Consider the following 10,695-nt stretch of genomic DNA (forward strand, 5'->3'; position numbering starts at 1 on the left):
TCATGAATAAATAAATAAAATAGAAAAAAATATTTAGAGAGGGGTGGGGAGGAGCAGAGGGAAAGGGAGAGAGAGAGAATCTTAAGCATGTTCCACCCCCAGCACCAAGCCCCAGGCATGGCTTGATCTCACCACCCTGAGATCACCACCTGAGCTGAAATTAAGAGTCGGGTGCTTAACCGACTGAGCCACCCAGATGCCACTGATATTCATTTTTATTGTTTTTAAAATATTTATTTATTTATTTATTTATTTATTTATTTATTTATTTCTAAGTGATCTCTATGTCCAATGCTCGAACTCACGACCTCAAAATCAAGAGTTGCATGCTGCTCCCACTGAGCCAGCTGGGTGTCCCTCTGCTGATTTTTTTAAAACCTCACAGTGCAATCATAGCAGTATGTGTGCCTAAACAATGTTTTGCTTAGTTGTGTTTGTTGACCAGCTCTATACAAACTATATCATATTTACAGTGTAGTCTTTTAGGAGTTAACGTCTTTCAGGAAACATTGTATTTCCAAGGTTCTCCCATGCTGTTAGAACTGCTTGTTAGGGGCGCCTGGGGGCTCAGCCTCTTAAGTGCTGCCTTCAGGTCTGGTCCTGATCCGGGGGAACCTGCCTCTCCCTCTCCCTCGCCCCCACCCTGTGCTCTCTCTCTTTCTAATAAATAAATAAAATCTTTTAAAAAATCATAAGGTAATAATAACCACTATCACTTTCTGGGAATTTAATATGAAGACATGAGTATCTTTTATTATCTCATTTGATATTCATCTTTTAAAAGATTTATTTATTTGACAGACAGAGTGAGTACAAGAGGGTGGGGTGGGGAGACAGAGTGAGAAGCAGGCCCCTGCTGAGCAGGGAGCCTGATGCAGGGCTCGATCCCAGGACCCCAGAGTGATGACCTGAGCTGAAGGTGGACGTTCAACCACTGAGCACCCAGGCGCCCCTTGATTTATTTATTTATTTATTCATGATACCTAGAGAGAGAGAGAGAGAGAGAGAGAGAGAGGCAGAGACACAGGAGGAGGGAGAAGCAGGGTCCATGCCAGGAGCCCGACGCAGGAGGACTCCATCCCGGGACCCCAGGATTGCGCCCTGGGCCAAAGGCCAGAGCTAAACCACTGAGCCACCCAGGGATCCCTCACGCCTCTTCATTTAATATTCAAACCAAGTTTCACTGTCCCTGTGTTACAGATCAGTAAACTGACAGATGCAGAAGCTATAGGCTATAGGCAGGTTCACAGGCCCATGGTCTTCTCTGTGTCAACTGGAGCCCCAAACCTGTGTTCTTCACCCCATGTATCACTGCCTCCACAGAGTAAACCAACTCGGTGGGATTCAAACTCACATCCCAAATCTGAAAGGCTTTTTCCCTGGGGAGAGCTTCTGGGGTCTGAGGTCTAGAAGCCACTACCATCAGGCTGCCCCCAGGGGTCTCTGAATCATTTACCTGTAACTTAAAAGGGAGGTTAGAAAAAAAATTCAGATTGTGGGGTCCCTGGCTGGCTCTTAGGACTGGGGCTGCCACGGTGGGCCCCTCCCCCACTTGACACTCCCCCCTTCCCCCCTCCCCCTCCCCTGGGGTCGGGAATATTCCATGGCAGTTACAGCCCCTGTCCTACTGAGTGGGGCTTTCCCAGATGCCAGGCCCTGCGATGCAAAGTGCTCTGCTAGAGAAAAATATTTAAAAGATGAGGGACCACTGTGCCCGGCGGGGGAGGGGGGAGATGGGGTGGAGGAGACAAGGGGAGATGGTGGGTGTTCAGGATGCGGGCTGCGGACTTTAGGGGCGAGCTCCCTGGGATGGGGGGCGAAGAAAGGATGAGCAACAGAGACCTGGAAAAGAAGCGGGGGGCTGGGAAGCAGGACAAGGAGGAGTGGAGTCTAGAGCAGGAGGTGAAGGTGCAGAACCGGCTGTCGGGCCCGGACCACAACGGGCAGGCGTGCGGGGAGCACTGCTCCGAGCCACGGAGGATCTCTGTGCTGCCCATGTGGTGGAGGATCACGCACAGCTCCCGCTGGATAGCGCAGGTGGGCGCCTCGGAGCTCAGCCTCCTGGCCTTCGCCCTGCTGCTGGTCATGGTCTTCTCCAAGAGGTGGCTGCACCCCTCCCGGAGCCGCTTCTACCAGCGCTGGCCGCGCAACGTCAGCACCGGCATCTACACGTCGGCCCACGTCATGTCCATGGGGCTCCTGCAGATCTGCAGGCTGAAGAGCTGTTTCCCCTCGGAGAACGGGAAAGGTGGGCCCCTCTGCGCCCCCCACCCCACCCCAGGGCCCGGCTGTCAGGGGGAATTTCCATCCTCTAGGCTTGCAGGGCGCCAGAGCTTGGGGAGGAGTCCGCAGGCTGCTCTACCCTCCCTGGCCCTGGCCCTGGTGCCAGCCTGCTTTCCCCCTCTGCCGCAGTCTCTGCTGCTCTGGGCCAGCTCTGGGTTTCCTTGTCTTTCCTTCCCAGCATCCTGTGGCCTTTCACTGCCGGTTCTAGTCCCGGCTCCCAGCCTGCTTTCTCAGCTCTTGCGCCAAAGCAGAGCTTTGGGTCTCTGTTCCAGGTCTTCTTGCTCTTAACATTAAAAAAAGAAGAAGAAGAAAGAAGAAAGAAAAAAAGATTCTTGTTTGGAGACAAACATCTATCATATTATTATTATTTTTTAAGATTTTATTTATTTATTCATGAGAGACATACACACACACACAGGCAGAGACACAGGCAGAGGGAGAAGCAGGGTCCCTGCCGGGAGCCCGATGTGGGACTCGATTCCAGGACCCCGGGTCATGCCCTGAGCTGAAGGCAGGTGCTCAATCACTGAGCCACCCAGGTGTCCCTATCATATTTTTAAAAAAATATTTATTTATTTATTAGAGAGAGAGAATCTCAAACAGGCTCCATGCTGAGTGCAGAGCCTGACTTGGGGCTTAATCTCACCACCCTGAGATCATGACCTGATCCCAAACCAAGAGTCGGATGCCTACCCAACTGTGCCTCCCAGATGCACCCCCATATCCTTTTTATTTATTTTTTATATTTTATTTATTCATGAGAGACACAAGGAGAGAGAGGCAGAGACGCAGGCAGAGGGAGAAGCAGGCTCCACGCAGGGAGCCGGATGCGGGACTCAATCCCGGGACGCCAGGATCATGCCCTGGGCTGAAGGCAGATGCTCAACTGCTGAGCCACCCAGGCATCCCCCCCATATCCTTTTCAAATGAACACACAATGATCCAACGTATGGGTACAGTATATTTAACAAGTCTCTCCTTGGACATATAAGTATCTGTGTAAAGAAGATCCCTGAACACAGATTTTAGTGCCACTTTTGGATTATTTCCTTACCATAAAATCCAAGAAGCATTGTTGAGTCAAGTGGCCTTAACCATTTACATTATTTCTGATATTTTGTGCCAGATGACTCATCAGAAACACTGCCCTGTGGTAGTGTGTGAGAGCACCTCTTCTCTCTAAATCTTTTCCTATACCAGGTATCGTCAATTTTGTCTCCATCTTTGCTTATTTGATAGATTACCAAGTCACATTTACTTTGCGATTCTTTGTATGGAGCTTCATGGGTATATCGGACTTTTGTATTTCTTCTTTTGAGAATTATAGTTCAAGTCCTCTGTCCGTTTTCCATTTTTGTATGGTTGGGATTATCAAACAATCTCCATATCAAGAATCCTGGCCTAAATAATGAGTGAAAGTGATATTCCATTGTTATCTCACATGCACATTTCTGGGATGCCCGGGTGGCTCAGTCGGTTAAGCGTCTGACTCTTGATTTCAGCTCAGCTCCTGATCTCAGGGTCTCGAGATTGAGCCCCATGTCAGGCTCTGCGCTCAGTGAGGAGTCTGCTAGAATCTCTCTCTCCCTCCGCCCCTCCCTCTGCAAGCTCTCTCAAAGAAATAGATAAATCTTTAAGAAAAATGTGCATTTCTTCAGTTAACTTTTTCTCATGTTCACCAGATGACTTTTTTTCCTCTGTGAATCCTAAGTTCGTTCTATTTTCTTGTTTTCTACAGATAGTTTTAAGCTGTGGACGAATCACCCAGTCTTTGGGGTGGCCATTATAACCTTCTGCCTGGCTCTGGGGCTGGGCTTTGTCTTCACCATCTGGCTGCACCTGCCGTACCTACCTGGTCTTCAGAGACTGCCTTTCTTTAGCTGGATTGGGACAATCATGAGCTTCTTTGAAGGTATCCCCTGGCTCTGGAAATGGTCCTTAGTTTCTCCCAAACCACATATTCCTGGTCACTTCTCCCTCTTCCTTTCTTTAGGGGTGCAGAAGGGGTTTGAGGGGTGATGGCTGAACAGAACTGGTAGTCATGGAGAACTGAGTTCCATCATTTCCCAGTCCTTGGAGAGGTGGGGTTGGAGGGGTTGATGGTGGTTTGTGGCTGCGGCCCAACAAGTGAGGGAGAATCCCTGTGGGATCTTTAGGTAAGGATAAGATCTCTCTGGTTCTTGTCTCCTAGTTATCCTTATTTTCTTCACCCTCCTGTTGTTCCCTATTAACCTCTGGATCTTTGAGTTGAAGAAGAATTTATCAATCCCCATCGGCTGGAGCTATTTCATAGGCTGGCTGGTGTTTTTCCTCTATGTCACCTGTGGTGAGTGGCCTGAGGGCCCTGGGAGCAGGGGACTCGGGTGATTAATGGCAGAGGAAGTGCGCAGGGACGGGGCTGGCGATGCCCAGGGACAGGGTCTTGGGGATTTATCTTCCCTTTGGCTTCACCTCACTGGCCACTTTCCTCCTGTTCTTCAAATTTCCTCTTCCCCATCCCTTTGTGCTTTTCCAGCTGCCCTTTGCTACTTCAACCATAAACATTTCTGGAGTGTGATTATGAACCATCCCTGTGGCACCGTGTTTTGCAGCAACAGCTCCAGCCCCAAACAAAACCTTCTGAAGAAGCTGATGGTCTCAAACACCTCGATTAAGCAGGGGGAAATCCTGAATCCTGAGCAAAAGAATCGATCTCTGTAGCCTTTTTGGAAATCCTGGCACCATGTTGTGCCCATTCACCTGAATCCCTGTCCTCATCCTTTCTCACAGCCTTGGGGGGATTGGATTTCATCACTGCAAGGAACTAGAGAGGGAGGACATTAGGTCATCTTTGTGCTTCTCCTCCTTGTTCTGGCCTCCTTACAGCATGTGTGATGTGGAATAAATTGTCTCTTGTTTATCACGTCTGGCTGTTGTTGAGACAACAACTCAAAGAAGGAGAGGAAGGGAGAAAGAACAACTTTGTTTCCCAATTGTTACTGCCTAGGAGCCCCTTGGTTCTTAGACTTGCCCAATTTCTACCATAGCACACTTGTAAACAGATGTTTCAAGAGCTAAGCCTCTTTTAACTTTGCTCCCTCTATCTCAACATTTGTTAATAGGGGGACTGATCAGGAGAGAGATATCACTATTATTTTTTTTTTATTTTAAAATTTATTTAGATAGTCACACAGAGAGAGAGAGAGAGGCAGAGACACAGGCAGAGGGAGAAGCAGGCTCCATGCACCAGGAGCCCGACGTGGGATTCGATCCCGGTCTCCAGGATCGCGCCCTGGGCCAAAGGCAGGCGCCAAACCGCTGCGCCACCCAGGGATCCCTTATTTTTTTAATAATGATTTTATTTATTCCTGAGAGACACAGAGAGGCAGAGACACAGGTAGATGGAGAAGCAGGATTCACGCTAGGAGCCTGATGTGGGACTCGATCCTGGGACCCTGGGATCATGCCCTGAGCTGAAGGCAGACAATCAACCACTGGGCCACCCAGGTGTCCCGAGAGATGACTTATGAACTAGTTGGTTTATTCATAGTGAACAACTCAAGAGCAAACCGGCTCCGAGGTAAGAGGCAGGTACCTGGGGTGTGGCTGTACTGTATGCGTTGGGCAGCAATCCCACCTTCTGTGTCCTGATCGGGTGACTGAGAAGTCCCAGAGCTCTGTACCTGGGTGCCACCTCCACCATACCCATCTCCATCACCCCTTCACCATCACTACCACCTCCATTACTACTACCTCTGCTCTGGCTACAGCTCTCTACCCAAGCCTCCCAAGTTCTCCATCCTGTAACAGCAGTAATAAAACATGACAAGAAGGAAAATATTAAGAGTTAAGACCTAAGCTCAAGAGACAAATTGCACCTTTGGGTTATAAACTCAGTTTCATGAACACAGGCAGCGCCTGTCTCAGGCAGCGCTGGCAGTGACTGTTGGGATTCAGACATCCTGTACAGAAAGGCTGGCCTCCCAAGACAGCAGCTATAACTGATCTTTGTCAGATGGAGCCATCATGCCAGCCAGTTGGAGGAGGGAAGGGACAAATTATGAGTGGATTGGATATGTATTATTAGGTTGAACCATATGATACTGCTGTTCTAGGAGTTAAATGCTGGTGATTTAATATGGTTCAACCTAATATGTATGGCTGATTTCTATTTGGTTCTGAGGCTCTTTTTAAGATTATTTTTACTACACCTGACCTGCAGTAGTGGAATTCCTTTTTTTTTTTTTTAAGATTTTATTTATTCATCACACACACACACACACACACACAGAGGCAGAGGGAAGCAGGCTCCATGCAGGGAGCCCGACATGGGACTCGATCCCGGGTCTTCAGGATCAGGCCCTGGGCCAAAGGCGGTGCTAAACCGCTGAGCCACCAGGGCTGCCCAGTAGTGGAATTCCTAACTTAGTTTCAAGCAAACGGTCTGAGCGAAGAATCAAATATATGGGCTTGAAATTTGGGCAGAATAGGCATTCCACAAATCCCCATTCATGATCCACCTTATACTCCTTCCCCCTGGTAGCAAGGATTTATGGAAGGACTTATTGAATTAATCATCCTGGGGGAAGGGACATCAAACAAAGTGATGTCATGACCTCTGCTATATATACAAAATTGGAGAAGGGATTTTGTAATTTGGAAGAAGCCATAAACTCAAATGCCTACAGAGACTAGGCAGGTAGCCTAAATAGATAAAGGGGGCTATGCTTCCAATCTGTATATAATTTCCCTCCTCTGATAAAGACATGATATATTATCTATTGCTGGATAACAAATTACCCTGAACTTAATGGCCTAAAATAATAAATATTACATTATCTGACATAGTTTCTGGGATCAGGAATCCGGGAACAGCCTAGCTGAATGGTTCTTGCTCAGGGTCTCACATGAGGTTATAGTCAAAATGGCAGATGGGGCTGCAGATATCCGAAGGCTTGACTGGGGCTGGAGGACCTACTTCCATTGTGGTTCACTCATATGATTGTTGGCAGTTCCTTGCCACAAGGGTCTCTTCATGGGCTACTAGATTGTTGAGAGCTAATATCCCCCAAAGTGGTGATCTAAGTGAGAGCAAGGGAGGAGGAAGGAAGAAGAGGAAGCGCCAGTGCCCTTTATGACCAAGTCTTGGAAGAAATATAGTTACTTTCACCATGTTCTGTTTGTTGGAAGCCAGTCATTACATCCACTCTGCACTCAAGAGGAGGGGAATTTTCACCTCTCCAGGGGAAGAATACCAAGAATCTGTGGATATATTTTAAAACTACCACATTCTGCCTTCTGGTCACAAATTATTTACATTTCTCCTACATGTAAGACACATTCACCTCTCTCAAGGTTCTGAAAATCTTTATCCCAGTAGAGTGTCAACCAGCAAAAAGTTCAGAATTTGGGGTGCCTGGGTGGCTCAGTGGTTGAGTGTCTGTCTTTGGTTCAGGTCGTGATCCCAGGGTCCTGGGATCAAGTCCCAAGACCCTTGGGATTGTAGTCCTGGAGGCCTGGGATCGAGTCCTGGGATGGTTCTCCCTCTGCCTCTCTCTGTGTCCCTTATGAATAAATAAAATCTTTTAAAAAGTTCAGAATTCTATTGTGTTGTAAATGAGGAACTAAGTCCTTCTCATAGGGTCTTTAAGGATTATTCCAACAAAGCTGTGGAAGTTGCACTCACAGAGGTATATAAAAGTGGAGGACTCATTATATCCACAGGTCCTAGAACAGGGAGGCATGATGTTCCACATGGAGACCACATAGGAGGAGTGCCCAGAGATCAGACTCAACCACACAGATGCGGAGCTGAGAGAGTGAGGACCCATGGCCAAGTGCCTTTATTGGGACCAGAGTGGAGCATACAAGCAAATGTATGAGGGAATTTCACTAGTGCATTTGAATGTTACTAGGTTTTAGCCAAGGGAGGGCAAGAAGGAGAACTTGTGGCAGGAACCAGCCTCATCACACTGGTGCACCTGCCTATCTGGTGAGGTGTTAACAGCCTAATTGTGGAGATGTTGAGGCATCAGGCAAATATGAGGTTTTAAGAATTTATGATATACTAGCCATCTGCTATGGGCTCAATTGTGTCTCTTCCCAAATTCGGATGTTGAAGCCCTAACCCCCAGTACCTCAAAACATAACTATTTGGAGATGGGATATTTAAGGATGGGATTAAGATGGGTGACTGGCCTTCATTTAACCTGAGTGGTGTCCTTATGAGAAAAGGAGATTAGGAACATAAAAGGACACCAGGTATATGCATGCACACAGGAAGGATCAAGAGCACTACTAAGAAGGTGCTCATCTGCAAGCCAGGTCAGAGAGGTTTCAAAAGAAACCAAGCACTTGATCTTGGACTTCCAGCCTCTGGAACTGTGAGAAAATAAATTTCTGTTGTTTAAACCACCTAGTCTCTGGTACTTTGTTATGGCAGCCTCAGCAAACCAATACACCACCTAAATTAGGTCCAGGTACACATGAGGCTCTTTGGATGTAATGCCTCAAGTTCAGTTGCTCTCAATCTGAATATCTGTGACCTACGGAGACATGTGACCATCCCCCACATATCCAGAAAACAATGGCAGGACAGTCAAGGGGTAACTTTTACAGACGTTACTGCTTAAAAAGGGGGACAGTGACATATAACGAACATTGAGTAGTGTATAGAATTATCAAATCACTATGTTGTACACTTGAAGCTAATATAACACTGAGGGGGCAGAGGAGGGATGAGGAGCACACAGGGGTCACTGGTCCATAGCAGTTTTGAAATCCAGCTGGGGGAAAAATGTTGAAATTTCCTTGATTAAGACTCAGTCCTATTTCTGCCCAGCTGTGTCTCCATGTTTTTTTTAAATTGTTTTTTGTTTTTAGACATAACAAGCATGCCATAAAATTTACCATTTTAAAGTATATGAATTCAGTGGTTTTAGTATATTCATAATGGGCAACCATCACCACTATAATTCCAGAACATTTCACTGATCTTTCCCCATTTCCCATTCTTTTCAGCCCCTGGACAATACTAGTCTACTTTCTGTTCCTATGCATTTGCTTATTCTGGACATTTCATATAAATGGAATCATACAATATGCAGCCTTTTGTGTCTGTCTTTTTTTTGCTTAGCATAATGTTTTTAAGGTTCATTCATGTTGTAAAATGTATCAGTACTTCATTCCATTTTATTGCTGAATAATATCTCATTGTTTGGATATGCCATACTGAAAAAATCCATTTGTGGGGCTCCCTGGGTGGCTCAATGGTTGAGTGCCTGCTTTCGGCCCAGGGCATGATCCTGGAGTCCCGGGATCGAGTCCCACATCAGGCTTCCTGCATGGAGCCTGCTTCTCTTGCTGCCTATGTCTTTGCCTCACTCTCTCTCTCTCTTTGTCTTTCATGAATAAATAAAATCTTAAAAAAAAATCCATTTGTAAGTGGATGGACATTTGGGTTGTTTCTATCTTTGGGCTATTATGAATAATGCTGTTATGAACATTGCTGTACATGTTTTCAATTCTCCAGTGTATCAAACCGGGAGTGGTAGCTCTATGTTAAACTTCTCGAGGAGCCTGTTTCTCATGGCAGCTGTACCACTTTACCTTCCCACCAGTAATACACAAGGATTCCACTCTCTCTATACCCTGGCCAACAGTTTTTTTTTTTATCCATTTTTTAAATTTTTGCCATCTTAGTAGAGTCATTGTGGTTTTGATTTGAATTCTCCTAACACATTTTCCCAAGATACATCTCCTGTGCCTATTGGGCATTTGTATATCCTCCACTGCTCCACCTGTGAGGCCTTTGGTGCTACTTTCTGAGTCATCCTTCTTTCCATGAAAGGCAGCTTGTATTTGCAGCTGTGAAATTTTCCCAGTCTACATCCTGCTAGTAGAATTTTTAGGGTCCAAAGCCTCTCTTTCTTTTTGTACTGTCTCTATCATTTGCAGACCATGCTGGTGGTATTTCGGCCAAACTTCTGTGAAACATTCTGTGGCCTCTTGAGACTCTTATTGAGATTCACTCCACTAGACAAAAATGGCTTCCAGGCAAAGATCAGGGTCAGAAATGTGAGAGCTGCATAGCTGGTTAGTTCCAGCTCAGCATCTCTCATGAATTTGCAGTCAAAGGGTTGGCAGGAGCTACACTTGTCTCCCTCTCAGGAGACTCACCCAGATAGGATTGTTTGCTGGAGGCCTACATTTCTAGCCATGTGGACCAAAGGGCTGCTTAAGAATCCTCATGACATAGCAACTGGAACTGTCAAGAGCAAAAAGTCTACAAGAGAAAGAGATCTACAATCTTTAATGATCTAGTGTCAAAAATCATACATCATCACTTCTACTGTATTCTGTTTGTTAGAAGAGTCACTAACCCCAGCCCACACTCAAGAAGAGGGAAATTAAGCCCTTCTTGAAGGGGGAGTA

General features: G+C 46.5%; 1 protein-coding gene across 1 annotated transcript; it reads left to right on the forward strand.

Moving 5' to 3' along the window:
• Window positions 1-1,773: 1,773 nt before the first annotated feature.
• Window positions 1,774-5,040, forward strand: ODF4 (outer dense fiber of sperm tails 4). The gene is made up of 3 exons (XM_026005683.2): window positions 1,774-2,248; window positions 4,475-4,609; window positions 4,799-5,040. The coding sequence occupies exons 1-3, from the start codon at window positions 1,774-1,776 to the stop codon at window positions 4,981-4,983; spliced, it is 795 nt and encodes a 264-aa protein (XP_025861468.2). The 3' UTR covers window positions 4,984-5,040.
• The last annotated feature ends 5,655 nt before the right edge of the window (window positions 5,041-10,695 follow it).

Source organism: Vulpes vulpes, chromosome 12 (genome assembly GCF_048418805.1).
Source record: "Vulpes vulpes isolate BD-2025 chromosome 12, VulVul3, whole genome shotgun sequence".
Classification (NCBI taxonomy): Eukaryota; Metazoa; Chordata; class Mammalia; order Carnivora; family Canidae; genus Vulpes; species Vulpes vulpes.